This window comes from Camelus ferus, chromosome 21, assembly GCF_009834535.1.
Source record: "Camelus ferus isolate YT-003-E chromosome 21, BCGSAC_Cfer_1.0, whole genome shotgun sequence".
Taxonomy (NCBI): domain Eukaryota; kingdom Metazoa; phylum Chordata; class Mammalia; order Artiodactyla; family Camelidae; genus Camelus; species Camelus ferus.
In genome coordinates, this window is record NC_045716.1 from 445924 (window position 1) to 470806 (window position 24883).

Sequence of the window (24883 nt, forward strand, 5' to 3'; positions counted from 1 at the left end):
ATTCCCTGCGCTATACAGTGTATCCTTGTTGCTTATCTGTTTCATACATAGTAGTTTGTTTCTGTTAATCCCATACTCCTCGTTGGTCCCTCTTCCCATCCCTCTCTCCTTTGTAACCACAAGTTTGTTTTCTGTCTCTGTGAGTCTGTTTCTACTTTGCATATACATTCATTTGTATTATTTTTTAGATTTCACATATAAGTGATATCATAGAGTATTTGTCTTTCTCTGCCTGACTTATTTCACTAAGCATAATGTTCTCTAGGTCCATCCACGTTGCTGAAAATGGCAGTATTTCATTCTTTTTTATGGCTGTGTGTATAGACACCTTACATATACATATATGTAGATATATACACATATATCGCATCTTAATCCACGAGGCTGCTACTCTTGTCTTCAGTTTCTATGAGGGGAAGTAACTGGCAGGGAGTCCCACTACTGGCAAGTATTGAGATGCCTGATGTCCCATGCTTGTCTGACTGCAGAGTCCATCCTCCTAATTACAGTGGTATTTTGCCCAACACCAGCTTTTTTCTCAAATGTCAAAATCCCTACACTGGGCACTCCTTTATTTGGGTTTAGATCAACTTAATCTAAAATCTAGATACATTTTGGGAACTGCTTTAGGTCTCTTCCCCTAGTTTGTGATGTTGTTGGCTGTTTTATTCACATTTTGAACCAGTCGTGAATTACCCACAGAAGCTGCAATGTCTTTTTTACAAATGCTCCCTGGTGGATGCCGTGTTGATTGTCCCACACGCAGATTCTCAAACCACAGAAGCATCTTCCTCACACGTTGGGAGGGAGCGGAGGTTTGGTGGTGTCTCAGGAGGAGCAGGGCGTCCTTGAGGGAGGCTTGATGATGTGGCAGGAGGTCAGGCTTCACAGCTCTGTAGAGCTCATCATGAAATGACATCTGCCTCCTTTTATTTCACTCCAAGTGCTTGCAAGAGTGCAAAAGAGCATTGGAAATTAACAGGCTGCTCTTCTGCTAGACTTAAGAGTGGTTACTTGGACCTAAAGGGTAATTTTGTTCATTGTTTGTGTGTTTCAGTGAGGTGAGACTCATCCTCATTGTGGAAATTGTCAAAGATGTCCTACGCCTATATAAGAAAATTACAGACAAGTATATAGAATTCTATTTCTTATGCAATGTATCAAAGCTAATAAAATAGTAGCCAATTAGACAGTTATAAAGCCCGAGTAGATTGAAGTATTATGCATTACCGATTAATAGTAATACCATAAACTCACAGAGCAAGCAAAAGCATGCCTGATTCAAATTACAGGAGCTCTGCAGAAGCTATTGTTAGTGTGTCTCAAAGCACCGTACAAGTAGTAATTATTAAAGCTCACAAATACAACCAGAAAATGTCCTTTTATTGAGGGAATAAGCAAGAATTCCCCTTTACCTCCCATGTCTTCTCATTTATTCTGAGACGTAATTGCCTCTATTCTCCAAATAGAAAGAGTCTTCACAGACTGTGGCTGTTCGGGGTAATGAGTCCCTAGGCATAGAATTTTGCAGCTGTGGATTCAAGGCTCTCATATTGAGTATCTTGACCTATGTGGTTAGAATCCTTTACTTTTGAAATTGTGCACGCATGTTAGCTCTAAACAAATCTTGCTTGTATGTCATATTTTAACATTTGTCTGTTGACTATAATGTCAAATTTTAATACAAAATTATGCCAAGTTCACATGGGAGTACTTTGAAGTGTTATATCAGGTTTATTTCTGCTTGAACTAATATCTTATTCCAAGGACTAACAGCTTGTAAGCACAGTCAGTGGGACCCGTATTTATTTCTATACCCTGTACCAAGTCCTTGAAAGGTGGTGAGGATTTCTCATCTGCTTCAGAATGCCCCTTTGCCCTTTGTCCCCATTTCTCCTTCTCCTTTCCTGCCTCTGCAATTTCCCTACTTTCTGAAGTCAAGCACAGAATGGAAGAGCTCAAGAGTATTGCAGTGCCTGGCTTTTGCTCCATCTCGAGTCCTCGGGCTCCCCCCACGTGGTTGATTTCTCAGGCTTACATTCTTCTGGTGCTGAGAGACCACATTGCAGTTGTCAGTCATGGTTGTGAGGCAGCTGTACTTCCATGGTTCTACTTCACTGTCAACATAGATTCTAAGAAAAATGTAGACTGGTAAGCACCTTCCTTTCTAGTTAGGACACTGGAGCCTGGAGAGGAGTGACACCTGAGGTCATACTGCTGGCTCCCTTCTCAGTCTTGCTTGAGTTGGGACCAGAATTCAGGTCTCTAGACTCTTAAGCCAAAGTTTTTACCTCTACCCCATGGTAATTATATAATGCTTTGAATCACGAAAAATTTTAAACCAGAAACATAGGAGCAGAAATAGAGGAGACAGTTTGTTAACTTTATCCAGGGCTGTGGATCAGCAGGATGAAAGACGGAGCCTTGGGGTCTGAAGAAAAACAGAGTGATGTGTACTCAGAGTTGAAATGGTAGATGCTGGGTTAGTGTTGCGTTGCTGTGTGGGAGGAGCTGAACGACGAGAGGGAGAGGGTCATGAAGAGCAAGCTGAAGTGGAGAACAGGGTGAGCTAGAACGGTGGTTGCAGAAGGATTAGGAGGATGGTGGAGCTTATGGCCGTCGCAATGGGTTGCTGATGTAAAAGGAAGAAGTTGGTCCTTGGGGACCTCGCAGTCGCTCAGGATGATGCCGGAAGGGGTGGGGGGGGTGAGATTGAGCCCTGGTGTCAGGGACCAGAGTTCCCAGGGGATGTGGGCTAATGACAAATCCAGAGGAAGCAGCGGTGCTAGGGGGACCAGAGGAGTGTTTATAGAGTGCTCATGGAGATATGCGTCTCTTCTGTGACAGCTGTTACATCTTTCAATTCTAATTTTCATATTTTTCAGGGAAAACTGAGGCTGCTATCAGAAACTTCAGTCCCTACTACAGTCGCCAGTTCTCTGTGGCTTTCTGCAATCACGTACGCAGTGAGGTCGAACAGCAAAGAGACTTCACATCACAATTTCTGAAGACCAAGGTAACCCGTGGGCATTTAGTTCCCATATTTCTCCCACTGAAGAATGGCTTTCCTGAATATCTCTGAGATAAGCAATAATTTGAATGGCAGTTTAAAATATTTGTTCTCAAATCATTTCACACTCAACAACTATTTGCCTGGAAGTTAGAACATATGATATTTTTGTTGATGCTATAATCCATATAAAACAAAAACTAGCATGACTTCAATTTTATTGTTTTTCCCACATTGATGCTTTTATGTTAGGAAATCTGACTTGCTGTGATGAAATTCAGTTTTAAAACGTCATCATTTCAGTGCCTCACGCTATGGGCATTTTTATTTTGGTCACTGATTTGTAATTCTACCTTGTGATCTTGTTAACTCATTCTTTCTCCTTTGCTCCATTATAATAATTATCCACAACCTCAACAAATATGTTTTGACACCTACTATGTACCAGGCCCTTTTCCAGGATCTGGAAAACAAGACAAATTCTCTGCTTTCCTATTAATATTCAAATAGGAGACAGACAATAAATAAACAAATGAATATTAGGTGATATCAGGTAATAATAAAGGCTACAAAGTAAAATAAAGCAGGTGTCTCATTTTAGAGAAGATGGTCAGAGAAGCCTTCTGTGGTGATGACATCTGAGCAGAGACTAGAACGAAGTAAGAGCGTAGGCTGTGTGCATATCTGTGGGAAGAGTGTTCCAGGCACGTGGAACAGAATGCAAAGAGCGTGCAGTGCTCAGAAGCCCAGCAGGAAGGTCAGCGTGCTGAGAGCCGTGTGAGCAAGGCAGGAGGGCTACAAAGTTCTGCAGAGGGACAAGTAGGAATCAGACTCTGTGGAACCCGAAGACCACAATAAGGGTTTTTATTTTAAGTGTGATGGGGATTTACTGGAGGGTACTGAATGCAGAATGACTTACAATTTTAAGTGATCGTTCTGGCTTTTCTATAGAGAATAGACTGGAAACTGGTGAGGGAGGCGCTGTAGCATTCCAAGAGGAGGGTGGCAAACTGGAATAGGGCGGTGGTGCTGGCAGCTGTGAGAAGAAGTGCAGGCCAAGATGTATTTAAGACAGAGCTGACAGAACGTGCTGACGGGTTGGGTACGAGACAGTAGAAGAAGAGAGACCCCAGTGATGGCTCGGCTTTAGCCTGAGCGAGTAAGCGAATGCCTTCCCCTTGGAAGACTTAGCGGTGGATGGGAGCCGTGTGACGCTTCAGATGAGCTGAATGCGCTGCTTTGGAGCTCAGTAGGGAGGCTGAGGCTCGAGAACAGAACTGTGAGAGTTCTTAGTTTGTAATTGGTGTCAAAGCCATGAGACATGATGGAGGTAGAGCACAGACAGAGAAAATCAGAGATTTCATCCCCAAGCCCTGGCCCCTCCAATGTTTGGAGATCAGAAAAAGAAAGACCCAGCAGGATGGACTGAGAGAAAAATAGGAGGAGAAAAATCAGGAAAGCGCAGACTGCCAGGAGGTGAAAAAGAAGGGGTTTCAAGGAGAGGGTGATACACGGGCCAAATACCGCTGACAGCTTGAGTCCGCTGACCGACAGATTTAGCAGCGCGGACGTGTAGGGACAACTGACTGCCATCCCCGTGAAACAGTAATGGACAAAATTCAAGCAGCTTGATAAAAATGCAGGTTCTGATCCACACCCCAGAGATTCTGATACAGGAAGTCTAGGGCGCAGCCACATGCTTAAGCGTGTCAGTGGATTTGAGTGACCTGGGTGTAAGGATTGCTGTGCATAAGAACTATACAGTCAGCCTCATTTAAAGAGAAGGATGAGGCCCTCCTTTACCTGTCAATGAGGCCAGATAAGAGACTGCCTCATTATAAGCCTCAGTGTTAGGCCCTGGGATTTGTAAAGGTATTTTATTTCATCCCTAAGCTGATTCTTGGGCAGATTAGCACATCTGTCTTCTCCGTATGGTTCCCGTAAACTTTGCTTGAAAGTGGAGGGGTGGGTTTCTGCAGGCATGATGATTTTTGAGTAAAAGGGACATAAATGTAAGTTCAGTGACATGTGAAAGGCAGGAGCCCCGTTCCTATGTTCTGAGATGCTGCGTGAGGCCGGATGCGAATTCCCTCCACACGGTCAGCGCAACGGAAGCCCCAGCTGGGTATCTGAGAGGCTGCCCTGCGGCACGTGTGTCACCGGGGTTACTAACGTGAACTCCTCAGGCTTTCAAGCAGAGGACGTAGAAGGGAGGTTTGCTGGCTTGTTCTTTAACCCGAGAGCACACATGGTCTCCTCGAGAAGAACAGAGATGGGTTAAGTGTTCACAGCCTGGGTCCCCAGAGCTTCTGGGTCTGGGAAAACGACAGAGCGCTGACTGTTGAGGATGCCCCTGAAGGCTGACAAATAGGGCAACAGCCGGTTAACTCCCCTGTTTTTCAAGAAGTAGCCCTGAGGCATAGTCAGGGTGTTGGGATAGGTGTCCACAGCTTACCCTCAACTGCCTCACCCCCTCCCTTCCTCAGAGGTTACCGAGGGTGTATTAAGCGCCACATGCATGCAAGGCATGACCTGGCTACTACAATCCCTTCTACCATATGCTCTTGTAGCATAACGGAGGGAATGCAAAAACAAAAAAATCAGTAAGACAGATGTTTGCATTTGGTCAGGAGAAGTAGGAAAGGGGAGTGTGGAGGGAGCCAGGGGAAGCAACTATCTCCCTAGGATCTCAGAACAAAATAGTTTCCAAAAGTGTTCCTTGAGGAGCCATGAACAGACTTAGCGTGGCATGATATGCTGTCTTCTGTGGTGACAGTGAATGGTATTTCTTTTCTTTTAAGCCACCGTTGGAGCCTGGAACTGTTCTGTATGAAGGAGAGCTAACACAGTTCACTGAGGACATAAAGAAATGGAAGGAGAGATACGTGGTGGTTAAAAATGACTTTGCTGTGGAAAGCTATGAGAACAAAGAGGTAAGGCGCCCCCTGCCACCACTGGGTCCTGCAACATCCTTAAACCTTGGCTGCACAGTTGGGCAGTCCCTCTCCTTCAACACTGACTGATGCAGTAAGTAGTCACTCATTCAGGTATTCATTTTAGTCTACAGGTATTTACTGCGAGTTGCAGAAGGTTCTCGGCATATAGATGCTTGCAGTCTAGTGGGCAAGGTAGACTTTGAACAGGTAATAGCAAGTGAATGTGAAGACAGAAGGTTACACTGAGTGACGGGTGCAGGCGTCCTGTGATCACTGGGCCTTGAGGTGTGTCTCAGCCTGATTCTCTCCCTCCCTGCTCTGTGTCTCCATGTCTTCCCACTCTTAAGCCTCCTGTGTGGCTGGGGAGTAATTTATTAAGATTGTCACTGGATTTGCATGGGTTCCTAAAAATTCAGAACATTTCACATACTTTATTCCACTTCTCCTTGTGAATTTTTTCATTAACGTTTTCCTGGTTATCTCATTATTTTCTTTGTCTGTAGAATGTGGAGAATAAGATAACATGTGTCAAGGGCCCAGCACCTGGGAGGACTTCAGTTTTCACTGGTTCCCATTTCTTTCCCCAAGGAGGGAGGCAACATGGCATAGAGGAAAGAACACTGGGCAGAGAATTTGGAAAACTAAAGTTGAGGTCAGGCCTCCATTACACTAGAAAGTGAGGCTGAATAATCTCATTGATTCTTTCCACATGTCACACTGTACACGGTCATTCTACATAGATTTTCAAGCTCCCTTTGAAATGAATAGTTACTGTTTATGAGTTTATGGTAGTAACAGATTTAAAACTCTGTTCTCTTATCTCTGAGTTCAAAAATAGTCAGGACACCCTCCACAGATACCCTGAGTAATTACCCTTGAAGCTAAACCACTAGAAGGAGGCTTCAGACCAAAACCAGGCAAAGACACTACCAAAAAAGAGAATTATAGGCCAATATCACCGATGAACATAGACGCCAAAATCCTCACCAAAATATTAGCAAATAGAATCCAACAACACATAAAAAAGATTATACATCATGACCAAGTGGGGCTCATCCCAGGGACACAAGGGTGGTTCAACATACGCAAATCAGTCAATGTAACACATCACATCAACAAGGGGTAGAAGGAGGCTTCAGGCTGGTAGGCAATGTGTTTCCTTCCATTTCTGATGGAAAATAGGAATAAAATGCAGTATAAACTTATCAGGCCAGCTACTAGGCAATACTCATGTGCTTTCTTGCGCAGTCTTGTTCTTTTCAACACTCGTTAAGCTAGTATTTTCTCTGCTTTATCTATTTTAGGATTTTATTCAACATCTGATTTGCTCTCTGAAGCAAATGATTAATACACTGCAAATAATAAGATAATAATAACAAATCACGCTGTATTTTGTGTGGCCCGTTACACGGTCTCCCTTGGAAGCGCGAGAAGAGGCAGTGGAGCCTACGGGTTAATATTACGCACTCTGAGTCACACCTTTATCAGTTGCTAGATGTGCGTGTTCTTGTGTAAGTTATGAACCTCCGTGAGCCTCAGTGTTCTCACCTGTAAGGTGGTGACCACGACTCCTCCATCACAGGGCTGCTGTGGGGATTAGACATGTGAGTGCCCGGAAGCCTGCGAGTGCCCGCAGAGCCCCATGTAGGGCAGCCATTGCCATGACGACCAGTTGGGAGGGAGCCCACCCAGAACTTGCCCTTGGGTTTGTCAAAGTTTCACCACATTTGACACTAACTGAAGTTTCATTTTGAGTCCAGTTTTGATGTTGTTTCCTCTTTTTGTTGTTTTAAGCTGGTGCCCTCAACTTCAAATGTATGGGCTGCACTGCTTTCTTTATCATTTTCAAGTAACCTTATTTGGGTTGTTAAGATATGGTCACTGAATTTGGTAATAAACAATGATAACTTTTCTAAAACACAGGAGAAAATACCCGTGCAGTTTGTCATAATTCCTCAAAGTTTTAATAATACCCTGTTTTTTTTAAATCACACCTGAGAGTTATACGTTAAGTAGCCCTGAACCGCCCACGCTCTTACTGCACGTCCAGCTGTGGCTGGCGCTCGAGCAGGAAGACGTGCAGCGCCCTCCTCGGACGGTCGCTTCCTGCTCGCCCAGCGCGCGCGCTGGGGCTGAACAGACCCAGGTGGGAACCCTGGATTTGTCACCCCTGCTCACCACGGGGCCACTGACAAGTCATTTAACCTCTTTGAGCTTCATTTTCCCTCATTTGTAAAACGGAGATTATGTCTAATTCACAAGGATGTTTTTAGGATGAAATAACACAGTGTTTCTAAGAGCCCAGATGAGGGCCTGTTTTCACAAATAACACAATTCAGATGTGAGCCCGTCCTGAGCCAGACTGTTCCTAGACTTTCTCAAAATAGCAGCACTTTGGTGCTTCTCTGTTCTGCTCCGGGTCCTGATGTGCTTCAGCAGTTGATCAGTGCTTCTCACAAGCATGAAACAAGCTTCGTAGACAGATGGGAGTTGGTTTTGTTTGGGTTGCTTTCAGTCACTATCATATTGATGCTGAATGTGTTACTGTTACTTGGATTTTGTGGCCCTGATCAGTGTCATTTTAGTGATTCCCAAGAGTGCACTCCAGATTTGGGGTCCCACAGCTCTGTGGTTTTGATTCTCAACTTGCTTTTAGCTTTTCATCCTCAAAATTTTGCTTTGAGGTAAGCCCTCCCATCAGATGCCCACACTTAAATTTTATCTTATCTGCGTGTCCTCGTGAGTCTGTCTGTTTAACCAGCTGCCTCACAGCCTTAGCAATGCTCTGTGCCTCTTTTACGCTTTTTAAATGGCAGAGCTTTTTGTCTGCTGGCCGGAATTTGTTCTGGTGTCATGATATTCCACTTCGATCTTAGATAATTTTACTGCAAAACAGTCTCACATCTGAAGGCAAAGTGGTGGCATATTTTATCATGGCAACATTTTTATGTTTTTGGTGAAAACCCTTGACAACCATAATTGCAGTTACATGTCCCACAGCCTCATTAATTGTCAGTCTCCAAGCATTATGTGCAGTAAATGTCTGTATCCATCGTCATCCTTGTGGTTATTAGAATGATGCAGGTGGTAGTGTCTGAAATAATAAATGTGATGCAGAATTTCTGCAAGTTACTGAGATTATGTTTCTCCCCTTTGAGAAACATATCTACACTGAATCTCCCTGAGATTAGGAACTCTGATTTGCCATGTGGTGACCATCACACAGAGGTACTAACGTACTAACTGCAGGTAGCAGGTATGCGGTTTTTATTTTTTTTCTTAGCATCCTTGGCTCCAGTAAAGCCTTACCCCTGACTCCAGGGATTGGTCACATAACCTAAGCAAAAAAAAAAAAAAAAAAAAAAAGCTTATGGTAATCAAAACAGCATGGTATTGGCACAAAAAGACATATGGATCAACAGAACAGAACAGCGAGCCCAGAAATAAACCTGCACACCTACAGTCAATTTCAAGAAGTGGTGCTGGGTAAACTGGAACAGCTACATGTAAAAAAATGAAATTAGAACATTCTCTAACACCATATACAAAAATAAACTCAAAGTTAAGTGAAGACCTAAATATAAGACGATACTAGAGAACTCCTAGAGGAGAACCCAGGCAGAAACACTTTTTGACATGAATCGCAGTAATGTTATTTTTTATTTGTCTCCTAGAGTGAAGGAAATAAAAGCAAAAATAAACAAATGCCATGTTTGTTTAATTAAACTTAAAAACTTTGCACAGCAAAGGAAACCATAAACAAAATGAAAACATAAACAAAATGAAAAGATAACCTACAAAATGGGAGAAAATGTTTCCAAATGATGCGACCAACAAGGGATTAATTTCTAAAATACACAAACAGCTTACACAGTTCAGTATCAAAAATAAACAAACAAAGAAACAACCCAGTGAAAAAAATGGGCAGAAGACCTAAATAGACATTTCTCCTAAGAAGACATACAGATGGCCAACAGGCACATGAAAATATGCTCAGCATTGCTAATTATCAGACAAATGCAAATCAAAACCACAGTGAGTTATCGCCTCACATCAGTCAGAACGGCCATCATCAAAAAGTCTACAGACAGTAAATGCTGGATGTGGAGGAAAGGGAACCCTCCTACTGCTGGTGGGAATGTAGACTGATGCAGCCACTATGGAGAACAGTATGGAGGTTCCATTAAAAAAACAAAAACAGAGTCACCATATGATCCAGCAATCCCATTCCTGGGCATATATCTGGAGGAGGAAACTCAAAAGATACATGCACCCCAGTGTTCATAGCAGCCCTATTTACAGTAGCCAAGACATGGAAGCAAACTAAGTGTCCATCAACAGATGAATGGATAGAGAAGATGTGGTACACACACACACACACACACACACACACACACATGCACAATGGAATACTATTCAGCCATAAAAAATGAAATAATGCCATTTGCAGCAACATGGGTGGACCTAGAGATTATCATACTAAGTGAAGTAATTCAGACAGAGAAAGAGAAATTCATATATCACTTATATGTGGAATCTAAAAAGATGATACAAATGAACTTATTTACAAAACTGAAATAGACTCACAGACATAGAAAACAAACTTATGGTTATCAGAGGGGAAAGGGGGTAGGGGAGGGATAAACTGGGAGTTTGGGATTAACAGATACACACCACTATATAAAAAACAGACAACAAGGTCCTCCTGCATAGCACAGGGAACTATATTCAATATCCTGTAATAACTTGTAATGGAAAAGAATCTTAAAAAGTACACACTCACACATAAGTCTGAATCACTTTGTTGTACACCTGAAATTAACATTGCAAATCAAATATACTCCAATTTTAAAAGAAATTATTTTTTTTAAAGGAGGGGTGGGTGGGATTTGTTGGCTTCTAACCTGAAATTTGCACAGCGCAGGCCCAGCTTTGCAGTTGGATCCACGAAGCCAGTGATACCAGAACTCAGTCTGTTCTTTCTTCTGTCTAAAATCTTTGCCACCGTTCGGCTTCCTCAACACGCCGCCATCTACCACTTTCAGACTCTTCCAGCGACGAAAGGGCGGCAGCATCCCGTCCTCACCTCCTCTCAGAGCTGAGGCAGTTCCATCAGCCTGGGCAAGGCCTGAAGCTAGCTCTGATTGGATTGAATGAGGTCATGTGACTGTCCCTGACCCAGTCACTGCAGCCAGGATGCAGCCAGTGGAAAGCATAGTAGCCTTTCCTGTTGGTCCTGGAGCAGGTCCTGATGCTCACTGCCATTGGACAGAGGGGTCCAACACAAAACATAGTTTTGAATAAGTGGTCCTTACTCAGTGACACAGTGTGGGAGTTTATATCTCAGTGTATGTTTCTGGGCCTATCTATTTCTAATGTTCCTGATTTTTCCCCAAAATCCAAATGGTGGAAAAATCCACTCATCTATGCCTTTCCTTCCCAGGCTTATCAGAGAGGAACCCCCCCAAAAAGCCGAATTCTCCCAGCTGGTGGCAAGGTGTTGACCTCAGAAGAGGAATACAATCTACTATCTGATCGGCATTTTCCAGACCCTGTTGGTGAGTTGCTGAGCATTCTTTCCCAAGACAAAATTCCTAAACAGGCTTTGTTTAGCTAAACCAATACTTCTCAGCGGAGGAGGAGGGTTTTACGCTCTGGGGACAGTTGGCTGTGTCTGGAGACACTTTTGGTTGTCACAACTTGGGAGGATGGTGCTACAGGCATTTAGTGGGTGGAGGCCAGTGATACTTGCTAAACATCCCTCAATGCACAGGATAGCCCCCCACGAGGGAGAATTATCTGGCATTAAATATCAACAGTTGCCAAAGTTGAGAACCCCTGGGCTAGACATGCGTACTCCAAAGCAAATGGAAGCTGTAATGTCTCTAATGCAGGTAAACACCGTCCCGTTTCTATTACTTTAAATCATGTTTGCTGATAACACAAGTCAGTCCGTGTGTGACCAGCGCATGGAAAACGTACCACTGGGCAGGTGTCTTGAGGCTTTGGAATATATTGCAAACTCAAAGGGCACCACACGGGACAGCAGAAACAAATCCACAGGGCCAGTCTGTGAGCTGTGCAAGCCCAGACCTGTCAAAGGATATTACTCTTCTCATTTTAGGATGATATGAATAAAATACCTTATATCAACAAAATGCTTTTAACAAGCATTACAGCGACTCACAGTTACTGTGGACAAAAGCATTAATTAGCATATCTGTAAATAATAGCCAAATGCTGCCGTGGAGAGAGCTTTGAACTGAAAATCTGAAGACTGGACTTTGTCTGGCTCTGTCTGTGACACCTGTTCCCTAGCTAGCTGGGCCTCTCTGATTTCTGCTTCTTACCAACTGTAGCATGCTTTGATGCCCATTCATCTCACTTTTTCCATTTAGAGAGAGTGATGGATAACAAACAGACCGAATAGAGTGTTTCACAGAGATTCATGCCCTGTGGGTAACGTAGTAACTCCATCTGGCTTTGTGTAAATCATACCGTGCAGTAACTACGTAGTTTCTTGGAGAGAGCCCTGGCTCTGATTAACAGGTGTAGTCATTTCACTGAAACTCACAGAGCAAACTATAATCACTTTATCAATTGTTCTTTACGTGCCGATACGAGCATAGTGTTTTTAATAACACTGTAATAGAATTAGTACGTGGACCATACACCTAGATTAACAAACTGTTACTAAGTAATTCAAGTTAAAACAACACTTTATTGCAGTATGCATATTATTATATTTTCTTTCAACATCTTGGCTCTGGAGCTGCTGCTAAGGGTAGGGGGTGCCAACGTGTCTATATTTTTGAATCATTCCAAAAGAACTTTCCAATGAAATCAGTCAGAACAGACAGTACGTTTATTGATCTATTGATGAAGTCATATCAGAAGGAATGAAAGGAATAAAAAAGAAAAAAAAAAATAAGGCCTGTGTGACTAGTGCCAGTTGGCCCAGGGCTGCAGTCAGGGGCATTTCAATGACTTTTTAAATTGCATGATGTGACCTTCTGAGGTTTAAAAATAGAGTATTCTACAGTAGATCGTTTGTGATATCCTTGTAACTCAACTCAGAAAAAAATGCAGACTAGCAACATCTGGAAAATTGCTGTAAAAAGTTTAAATGAGTGATAGCTAGAGACTGACAGGAATTAATTATATGAGTCTTGCTGAAGCTTTTAAATGGAAAGGGTGAATGTTGCTTTCAATTGTTTGTACAAAACTGTGACATCCTGGGATAGGGCAAGAAGAGTTGCTTCACAGAACCGTGTGAGCAGGAAGACTTGCTGTGTGATTCTAATTTTATTGGGAAGAATAAAGGCACAATAAAGGAGAATGTCATTCTAGGTGAAGTAAGCCAGAAAGAGAAAGAAAAATACCACATGATAACACTCGTATGTGAAACCTGAAAAAAAAAAAAAAGAAAAAGAACTTATTTACAAAACAGAAACAGACTCACAGACATAGAAAACAAATTTGTGGTTACCAGGAAAGGAAGAGGGTGGAAAGGGATAAATTGGGAGTTTGAGATTTGCAGATACTAACTAATGTATCTAAAATAGATAAACACATTTATACTGTATAGCACAGGGAACTGTATTCACTATCTTGTAAACTACGGTGAAGATGAGAACAGATGTATGTCTGTTCCTGTGTGACTCAAGCACTATGCTGCGCACCAGAAATTGACACAACATCGTAAGCTGACTATACTTCAATAAAAATATATTTTTAAAAAAGATGGGATGAATTAACCTCACTTGAGAAAAAGCACTGGAGGTTTATCAATAAATGTCTTCTTTACACAGTAATGGGCTGAGATGGTGTACCAAAAATGGTCGCACGTTCTTCTAAAATGATTCACTTATTTGGCATTTTCTTATTTAGAATCACCTTGTTGCACACACAGAAAAACTCAAATTAAATACATATGTTTCTATTACCTTGCTAAAAATATTTGGATATTAGCAGGACAGATGCACTTGTGTGGCGTTTTCCATAAATGCCAAGGACTCCTTTTAGCTTTCTCCCCTTTACCTCTGGGTGGTGGCTCAGATTTACATAGTCCAAGGTGGCTGCTGGAGATCCAGCCATGGCTTTCTCACCCCAGGCAGGAGGAATGAGGAAAGGTGGGGAGGCAGGCGCATTCTCTCTCCTTAAGGATATCCAGGAAGTCTCGCTGTGCCTTCAGTTTGCATCTTGTTGGCCAAAATTTAGTGGCTGTGGCACATCAGACTGCGAGGGAAGCTGGCAATATAGTCTTTATTCTATGCAGGCACTTGCTAAACTAAAAAATGAGGGACTTCTATTACTGAGAAAGGGAGGGGATAGAAATGTGTTACAACTGCTGGTCTCTCCTGAAGCTTTCGGTCATTTATTCACCTGCTGTCACTCATATGTTGATTCATTCTCATGTACCGTGTGCCAGGTATTTTGTTAGGGCCTGTGGGGCCAAAGTTTGTGCTCCCAGTGCTTTCAACTCTGTTACCTCCAGAAACAGAGCTCCCATGTGTGCTTCAGGAAATCCAGGCCAATCTTGATTCATTCATTTGCCAGTAGCAAGACTCAGTTCTGGCGCCTCCCTTATGGTTACGGTCCATTTCCCGGTATGCCCGGTGCCTTCAGGTGCCTCCTACTGAGGCCCTCTTCCCCGGCTTTCCTTGAGATTGGTGCCCATTGTGTCACAGGTAGGGAACACAGAGCTAATTTCTTCTTCTGCTTGTTCTCCATGACTCTAGACATAAGCTGGGGCTCATTTAACCAAGTGCAGTGTCATACAATTGGAAATGCAAGTTTAGGCTGGGGATCTGAGTAATAGTATGGTTTAACGTGAATTTCTTGGAATTGAATTTGAGGGAATTGCTAGAAGTCCCATTATTTAAGGCGTTTAAAATTTCATAGGACAACATAGCCATTTATTCAGTCAACAAACTGGTTGAACATCTAGGTTCCACGGCCCTGCTACGGGCTCACTATACACAAAGACAGGGAAGATGGAGCCTCCATCCTCCAGGCGCTGGGGGCAGTGCGTCTGCTTTCTGGGGAGAATCAGTTGCTGTGGGTGCTTATCTCCCTCTGTGTCCCTTGCTCTGAGTGTGGGTGCCAGACACAAAAGCAGATCATTACAATATTTTGGGTGAACAAGGTAGGGAACAGCCAACTCTGTCTCTGGTGGCAGAGGGTGGTGCCAACAAAGGCTCCCCAGAAGAGGTGGCTTTTGAACTGACTTTTGAAGGATGAATGAGAATTTTCTAAGCATGATGGAAGGGAGGGAGGAAAAGGAAACAATGAACTGCAGAAATAATATACAAAGTCATGGGATGGATGGCGACACCTCGGGAGAGCAGAGATGAGGGTGGAGTGAAAACCAGCACCGGACAGGGCAAGCCTGCAGCACTTAAAGAGGGAGATGGAGGAAGGGGTCAAGGAACTGATAAAGGAGACAAAGAGGAAACTTAAAAAAAAAAAAAAACCACGAAGGACACAAGGAGAGAGGTGCCCCTGGAAGTCAAGGAGAGAGAATGTTTCTGATATCACTCATATGTGGAATCTAAAAAAGAAAAAGAAAAAAGAGGACACTAATGAACTCATCTACAAAAATAGAAACAGGCTCGCTGACATAGTAAACAATCTTATGGTTACTGGGGGCAGTGGGGTAGGAAGACATAAATTTGGGAGTTTGAGATTTCCAGACGTTAACCATAATATATAAAAATAGATAAACACATTTCTTCTGTATAGCACAGGAAACTATATTCAATATCTTGTAGTATAAGATATCTTTCTTTTTAATGAAAAAGAATATGAAAACGAATATATGTGTGTGTACGCGTGACTGGGGCATTACGCTGCGCACCAGAAATTGACATGCTGTAACTGACTATAGGTTAAATAAATAAATAAACAAGGGATAATGGGCAGGAACAGATGTTTCAGATTAGGTTGAGAGGGAGGTCATAAAGAAGAAGCCACTGGCTGGCAGGCAGGATGACATTGGTGACCTAAGCAGTTTGGTTTGGGGACAGGTGGAGCCGGAACAAGACTAGAGTGAGAACGGGGTTTGATGGAATCAAGGCAGCAAGTGCCTGCTTGGCAGTGACCACGGAGGGAGAGTGCACAGGGCAGAGAGCAAGCAGGCCTGGTGGGATGGGAGCCTGGGGCCTGGGCACAGCAGGGTGGGCGCCTGGCAGACAGACACATCAGCCGCCAAGGGCCGGAGGGGAAGAGGAGTTCTGTTTGCTGGCCATTCCGCGTGAGGACGTTAGACTGTGTCCGATGACCTTGGTTGTCCCCGTGGTTAGGAGGTGAGGCCACCGGCTGGACTGAGATGGGTGAGGCTGGTGCAGGGGTGTGAGAGGAGCCTGAACTCTCCTTTATCCCCACCATGAAGACATTCAGACCAGAGCCTGAAGTAAACCTTTACAGCCTGAAATAAGCATTTGAAGTATACACGTTTTAAAACGCCTTTGTGTTTCCCATGTTTCTTTAGCGTCCAGTGAGAAGGAGAGCGCACAGCCCTTCGTGGTCCTGCCCAAGGAGTTCCCGGTGTACCTGTGGCTGCCCTTCCTCAGACACGGCTACTTCTGCTTCCAGGAGGCCGCAGGACCAGAAGAAGTTCAGTGCTCTCCTGAGTGACTGCATCAGACATCTGAATCACGGTACGGCTCGGCTGCCCGCTGGCCCCCCGCGAGGCTGCCTTTTCTCAGCTGGTCTGGTCAGTCATCTGTCAGAATGATTCCTAGAAGGACCCACAGATGGTGCTGCCCCCAGGAAGGAGAGGGGAACCAAGCAAAGAGAGAGTTTTGCAACTTGCTGGTTGTTTAGTCTGGGCAGGAGAGCCTCAGAGAAACAGGACGTGGAGCAGGTGTCTGGTGGCATGTGTAGGCAGAACACTATATTCTTGCATATAATTCCTCCTCCTTTCTCTAGAATTTTTTTTAATCTAAATGACAGCAAGAATGTACCAGTTGTCCCTGGTAGAATTCTAGTCCTTATGACCTTTCTTGTTTATTCTTGCCTTTATTTCTGAGTAATAGTTCCTCAAAACTTTAGGGTATGTAAGAATCACCTGGAAAACTGACTAAACAGATTTTTTTTTTGGCTCCACCTTCAGATGTACTGATTCACTGGGTCCGTGGTGGGCCCTGACTTTGCTTTTCTAACAAACTGCCAAAGGATGCTGTCACTGTTGGTCCGTGGACCACACTTGGCATGGCATCACTTCAGACCATGTTGCCTCTACATATGGATTTAATTAATATCGGGTCTATAATGAAAAAAGACTTTCATTCCACTGTGTGATGTTTTTGATACATTGGTATGGATGCTGGTTTTTCTGGACTCCACAAAGACTTCAGTCACAGGCAGTTGGAAGGGTAACCAGTCAAATGTTATTAAGAGTTTGCTCTGTGCCAGCCTCTGACGGTGTGAGGAACAGAGTGATGAACTACGCAACGTTCCTCTCTCTGGGGTCTACATTCAGACGGGGAGGAGGGGCACACAGTCCCAAGTTCACAAGCTGACTTGATAGTTAACCAAAGTTACTGTGTGCCACAGAGTAACTAGAGGTGACTACACAGAGGAGGAGGGGGAAGGCTTGTCCAGGGAGGCCTCTCTGGGCAGGTGACATTTGAGTTGAGTCATCTCATCTGTCTGTGCCTTTGTTTCCTAATCAGGCTAACTTCCTGTACACTTCCTTTTAAGTTCTGAGGTTTCCCCGAGTGTCAGCCCCACAGAGCAAAAGGCACTAGTGATGCATCTCGGCCTGTTCTTGACTTCAGCTTGTGTAGTGACAGGAGGCCAATGGAAAAAAGATAACGTCACTATGTGTTGCTATAGCAACCCCGAGGAACGTTTGTCATAATATTGGCTCACAGCGAGTTAGGGACTTGGTAAGAATGATATCCTCATTAATACAGTGCCTTGTGGTTCTGATGTTTTAGAGGCAAAGCCCAGCACTGCTTGCACCATCGAACTCATTTTTCAATACACTCAGGCCTCTGTGTGCAGGGCCGTGGTCTAGTACGAACATGCAGTTGGCACTAAACACGAGCACCATGAAGCTTTGCTGAGCAGAGAATGTTCCCTACCCAGCCAGATCGGACTGGCCTCGTTCCCCTTCCACGCACATAATAGGAATTTCTCTGGGGAGTTTTTGGAAGTTATGTAGCCTGCATTCAGAGTCCATTTATGGAAGACTTTAGTTGATTCAAAACCTCACTCTGCTCTCCAGTATGTTATCACAGGCACTGAGATCATGGGGTCTGGTCACGCGGCCCCGGTTCTGGGTCGCATTCCTCTGTCCGGCACCCTCACTGAGGCTGCATGCAGACTTAACACGACTTGGTATAACTTCCAGTGGCTCCGGTCAGAGCCAGAGACCATCAGAACATTGTCAGGAACAGTCCTCAAGTGTCGTGGGCCGATGGGCTCCCGGGTCATTCCTTTCTGGGTCTCCCTGTGTTTTTGGCACCACAGGGCACCACGCATCTTTACTGGATGAGGTTTTTTTGTTTTCAGTGTCCACCTGCTTGCTATTCATTGTAGGATCTTGGGTAAATCAGTAAGCGGTTTCACAGACTTCCAGTTAACCATTATTTTTTCCATAATTACCAGGAGAGTTTAGAAATGGGTGTAAAATGAGTGCTTGATAAGGGCCAGAAACCCCGAGGCGGCTGCAGGGAGACTGCTGACTCTGCCCCCAGGCGACCAGAGTGTGCGCCACAGCCCTGGGTCGCTGCCCCGTTGGCTCCCAGGCCAGCGGGCTCCTCTGCTGAGAACTCGGCCTGAGACATTCTAGGGTCTGATGCTTGCCCACTGTTGATCCATCCACTCACAGGTCCTCAGGGATCTTCTGCCCAGTTTTATTCAGATACAGTTGACATATAACATTGTATTAATTCAAGGTATACAGTGTCCTGATTTAATATATGATTATTGCAAAATGTTCAGCACAATAAGTTTAGTTCACATCTGTCACGTCATAGAGCTAACAAATTCTTTTTCTTGTGATGAAGTCTTTTAAGATCCACCCTCTTAGCAGCTTTTCCTGTGCAATACAATATTAACTGCAGTCACCATGTTGCACATTACATCCCGTGACTTAATTTACTTTGTAACTGAAAGTTTGTACAGTTTGACCCCTTTTGCCCAAGCTCCCCCACCTCCTCTGGCAACGACCAGTCTGTTCTCTGTTTCCATGAGTTTGGCTTTTTAAGATTCCACGTGTAAGTGAGATTATGCAGTATCTGTCTTTCTCTGTCTGATTTATTTCACTTAGCATAATGCCCTCAAGGGAGCTTTGAGGAAAGATCATCTCTTTGCCTCCGTGGGGAGTTCTGCCAAGGATTTCTGTCACCTGGGGATCCCAGGATACCTCCCTTAGTGCTCAGATCCCCCCACAGCCCAGCCCACTTGCCCCAAGAGTTCTGGGTTCAAATTGGTCTAGGTATCCATGTCCATTCATTGTGATTCTGGAACCACCTTCTCCAGTTCATCCTTACGGAGTGGGTTTGTTTCCTGTTTAACCCTGACAAAGGGCCTGATCACACCTTGCTCTTGGGCAACGAGGCTGTGTCCTAAGGTAAGCAGGGGAAGTGGAGGGCTCTCTGCTCTCCTTCCTTCAAGGGAGGGAGCTGCCTCTTGGTGCCGCAAAGATGTACACTCCTAAGGCGCATAGAGGGGTGTGTGTGAGTGTGTGTGTGTGTGTGTTGTTTTTGACAGCTCTTCATTGAGCAGACATACGAAAACTACACAAGATTGATCTTCAGTAGAACATCCCCTTCCAACACACTGGACTAAACATCCAGCCCACTGTGCGTGGGGAGTGGAGGGGGAGGGGGCGGGGGGGCAAGGAGGGGAAATTTCCTCTTTCCCCTCTCAGCTCTTTTGGCTGGCAATTAAAACAACAACACAAGGCAGATTAACAGGAGAAAATCACACTGATTACACGTGGATGGGGAATTCACGTAAATATGAAGAATTTCAAAGGCAGCAAGGCAAAGTGAGGTTTATATATATTCTGCGCTAAGGAGAAGACTGTGGGGGGTCTAAGACTTAAAGGGAAGTGGGGTTATTCACAAGAAGATAAAAAGAGTTAATGTGTGTGAGAACAAATGTTTGGTGGGCCATCCGAAGACAATGGGACACAAAGAAGACTTGGCTAGTTCCGCCCTGCCCAGCACACCTAACATTTGACTACAGTTACCCGCGGTGATGGCGTCTTCCTGGGACAGGCCCCCCATCTTCCATTTTTTTCGGCAGTAAAGGGGAAGTTCCGAGGCTCTTACTGAGTCTTTTGGGCTTTGATTGTTTTCAGCTAAAAATAACCTGCATGCCAGAGTGGCACACCCTGGGGTGGCCTGCCCTCAGCCCCATCGTGTGACATGTTCCCAGAGCAGCTGCTGTCCTCTGTCCTTTTGGAGTCTTACTGCAGCCCCTTTGTCCCTGATGGGGGAAGTCCAGGGTTCTAAGTGTCCACTGCTACAAAAATGGGACTTCTATAAAGCCAAGAAAAAAAATAAGTCAGCAAGATATCCTAAGACAGTCCTACTGTCCAAAATTTCAGTCCTGTTCAGAATTGTAGTTTGCAAAAGATGGTCCTTGTAGTAACAGGGATGTAGTTAAAGCCGCTGCTATCTGTGGGCCTGCAGTGTGGAGTCGTGATCGCTGTCAGTGTGAGCCTGACCTTCCAGCTCAGGATGGTCATTCCTTGGCATTAGAATTTGCAGGAAGGAGGAAAAGTGTTCCTGTCAGGAGGCGTAGCGTTTGTCAGAGCCAGGAAGAGAGTCCGCGCACAGACCATTAGAGGGGCTGAAAGAATTTCCCACGGCTGGTGCTTAGGGAGGAGAGAGGAGCAAGTGAGGATGGGGAGATGGGCAAGATCCAGACTCTAAGGAGCTTTGTGATGGATATTAAGGGATTTGCACTTTATTCTTGCCTCAGTAGGAAGCCATTAAAGGACTTTGAGCAGACAAGCAGCTCAGTCACATCCTCGCCTTAGGAAGGGCGCACTGTGGGCAGTGGATGGGAGGGTGACACGCTGGGACGCCAGGAGACCACTCAGGAAGCTTTGACAGGCAACAGGTGGCGGTGGCTTGCATCAAAGAGGTGACAGTGGAGATCGCAAGAAATGGCTGGATGAGAGAGATATCCAGGAGGTAGAATCAGCAGAACTCAAGGACAGACACTGCGGGGAGTGAGGCAGTGGGGGAACCCAAGGAAGAGCCCCAGGTTTCTGCCATTCTCTGAGGTGGGGGCCCGATGTGAGGAGCAGCAGACTCCAGGGGAAGGCGGTGATGTGTTCAGGGCTGCAGAAGTTGGGCTGGAAGGAGTCTGTGGACGTCCAGGTGAGGGAGTCTCGTGGGCAGGTGCCTAGACGAGGCTGGAGAGCAGGAGCCGGGCTGGAGCGCAGACACAGGTGGGAGTCAGCCGCCTGCGGGTGGTAATCGAAGCTGCGACTAACTTCGTAGGAACTGGCTGCTGGCCTGGCACCTGGTACAGGCTCTGTAAATACATCCACCCTCCATCCTTGGGTATAGTTGCAAATATGCCCATGTGGGCAAACGCATGGGACGTGTGTTGATGTAGATTCAAGATGTTTGTACCCAAATCTGTAAACATTAACATAAAACAGATCGGTACTTCTGTGCTGGGTACTAACTTCACTCACTGTGTGGATCTATGATTTTGCTGAACATTTAAGCAATATGTTCATTATGAATACAAAGATCTTGTAAAATTCAGTCACTCAGTTTTAGGCTCTCTGACTCACCCTCTTCATAGAGATAATCACTTAAGTGCCAGTGTCTCTTCTGTATTTTACTTAAAGTTCTTTGCTACCAACAGGCTTTGGGACCCATATAAACAACATTCACAGAGACTTTCAGTTGATCTGACTTTTCCCAATTACTGCCACCTCCTTCTCTGCGTAACTGTCAGATAAATTATCTTTAAACAATTTTTGATTAAAATCCTTCAGTGGCACCACCGCTGTCGAAAAGATGAAACACTTCATTCCAAAGAGACGGTTAGTGTGCGCCTGACTTCCTACAGTTCTCAAGCCCCAGCCTCCTTTCCCCCAACCTGGCTGCCCTGTGCCTCCCACCAGCTTTTAATGGAAGTTTTACTTGGACATCTTGGCCTTTTCATACACCTGAAATACCCACTTCTCACCTGTTCACGTTCTCTCTTGCTTCTTTAAGAATAAGCTTCAGGCTGACTCTTCCCATGGAGGCCACAGGGCAGCTTAACTAATGCCTATGATCTGTCCCATTGGTTGGATCCCCACCACATTCTGCCTCGCTTTATTCGTTTCCATGTCTAGCTGTCTTGTTTTTCTAACTCTACTGCAGGTTCCCCAAGGGAAATCTTGTATCACCCCTTGTATCCCTTTGTAGTGTTCAGACGGACATCTTGTGTTTAATAAAACGGTTCAGAGACACTAAGGAATTAATAACTTGATACTAAAGTAAATCTGATTTCAGAATTTAAGTGTGATTTTCAAGATGACAATTATAATTGTCGTTTGGCCTAATTCGTAAACACGTCGGCATGAGTGAGTTAAAGAGCTGTCAGTACAAGGGATAAAAGGGTTGAGGGGGGAAAAGACGTCAGGTGTTAGAAGGCAGCCATCACCAGAAGACGGCAATTCTGGAAAGGAGGTGGAATGCTGGCAAAGTTTTATTCAGCAGTACTCTGCTAAGCTTGCAGGACAGCCAGGACTGCCACTAAGCAAATGCCAGTGTCCCCGTCATCATGAACACTAAGAAGGAGGGCACAGTAGACTATCTGGGAAGTGTGAGGGCACATGGATTGAAAAAAATAGTGTAAAAGGAAGGCCCCCTTTCCTGATGAATAGAGCACAGCTGTGTGAAGACACTTTGCAGACTTCCGCTTTAACTTGGACGAGTTCAATCACCTGTGACAATTACGTCACCCAGGGGTGCTAGTGATGCAGCTCGGCTGAACATGGAGCCGTAACGGTGATTAAACTTTGGAACTGGTTGCTGTCAGGGGTGTGTGCCTTCAGCTCTTATCCCAGAAATCCCATGCCGAATCAAACCACTTCGTTAGATTGGATTTTGACACTTGCACATTTGAAGTGTTCAATGAGTCCTGCTGAATTAAAATGAATTTTAAAACAGAAAAGGGTCATATGATTCAAATTAGCTAGAGCAAATCCTTTCTGGTGTGTTTCTCTGAACACCCATTACCACTTATGAAACAAGGTTATTACTCAAGGGACTGTCTGATGTGGGCATCAGTTAACTTTAACTGAAAATATACAATGAATTTTATCTTGTAATGTATGAAAACATATCTGAATTTTTGCTTGTATTCACAGACACACGTATCTATGAATTAGAAAATGCTAACCGCGCTTGGGCTCTGCTGGGGACACTTTACTGCAAATGAATAATGTTTGACTGGACGTAGAAAAATAAAAGTACATTTTTTGTAAACATCTCTTTGAATGCTCTTGTTTATAAAAAGTATTTCTTAGTATACTTCTGTTTCAATGCATTAAAACTTCTATACATTGTAAACAAAAATGTTCGCTAATTATTGTTTAGTAAATAATTAGATATCAATTTCCAGTTTTCCTAGGACTGTCCCAAAGAAAAATTTTTGAAGTGATTCTCTCTGCTTAGAGACTGGTTTTTGTTTGAATTTTGTGTGTGCTCTTTACCTCACACAGTTAACACTCTACACATTATAAATATGTGACGCATATGAATATGTCATTTTTTCTTAAGAAGCTATTGTTTTCCCCTCTCTGACCCTTGTTTACTATTCATAAAGTTCTAAATCTGGAAGGGATCTTAGCGGTCACCTGTTCCATCCCCTCACAGTTTATTTATGATAAGGTTCAAATAGTAACTGACTTGCCCTGGGTGACAGCCAGGGAGTGACAGAGGACCAGTTGTCCTGACGCCCAGTCCTTGACATTTGTTTCAGTTTTACAGACCATGTTGTCTTTTCAGTATTACTTTTTAAAAGACTTCTTTATCTTTCGGTCATTTAAAGCACGTTACTATTGAAGCAAATGACACTTGTGATGCGTTTACGTGCTCCAAGGTGAAGCAGCCCTGTAGACGTTCACCGGAGGCCATCTGAGACCCGGGATGTGTCTGGCTTCTTGATAAGCAGCACCATCTGAGCTTAACTGGGTCTTTTGTTCACCAGCTGAACATGCCTATATTTTTTAGTTCAGATATGCTCTAGAGATACAGTATTTGATAATGTGGCTGGTTAAATTTTGTGTGATGTAAAATGCAAACCATATATGCTTTTATTCCACTTAAATAAAACCTCTGATTTGTAAAGGAAGATTATACTGCTTGTGAGAACATGGGTTGGAATACTTTAAATATAATAATTCTAAAAGAAGCCAGACAGAGAAAGACAAATACTGCATTTTATCAGGTATATGTGACATAGGGAAAAAAAGTCAAATGGATAGAAACAGAGTAGAAAAGTGGTTGCAGGGGACTGAGGGCTGAGGGACAGTTTGGGAATAGGGTACAAAGTTTCACTTATAAGGTGAATAAGGCCTGAGGAGCTAACATGATACATGGTGAGTGTGGTGGTAACAATGCGTTGTATAACTGAAATTTGCTGAAAGAGTAGAACACAAATGTTCTGTCCCCCCCAGAAAGGATAAATACGTGAGGTGATGGAAGTATTAACCAGCAAGATGCGTGGAATTCTTTCACAATGGATACATATGTCAAATCACCACGGTGTACATTTTAAATATCATATTTTAATATGTCAGTTATACCCGAGTAAAGCTGAAATAAAAAGCTGAAAATAATAGGTCTAAACATGTTTTATTCATATTTTTTATACTTAGAGATTTACTTAAATTACTTGAAGCTCTCAAAGCAATCTAAAAGTTGGACCTGAAGGAACAGGTCTCCATCAGAGACCA

The 24883-nt window shown here is 44.0% G+C and overlaps 1 protein-coding gene across 1 annotated transcript in view; it reads left to right on the forward strand.

Annotated features, from left to right (window-relative positions):
* The window catches only part of NIBAN1 (niban apoptosis regulator 1), a 145958-nt gene that overhangs the window by 58986 nt on the left and 62089 nt on the right, over window positions 1-24883 (forward strand). Inside the window, 5 exon segments of the mRNA XM_032463541.1 lie at window positions 2886-3016; window positions 5812-5943; window positions 11390-11504; window positions 16439-16551; window positions 16553-16607. Of these exon segments, the coding sequence (XP_032319432.1) occupies window positions 2886-3016; window positions 5812-5943; window positions 11390-11504; window positions 16439-16551; window positions 16553-16607 (546 nt within the window).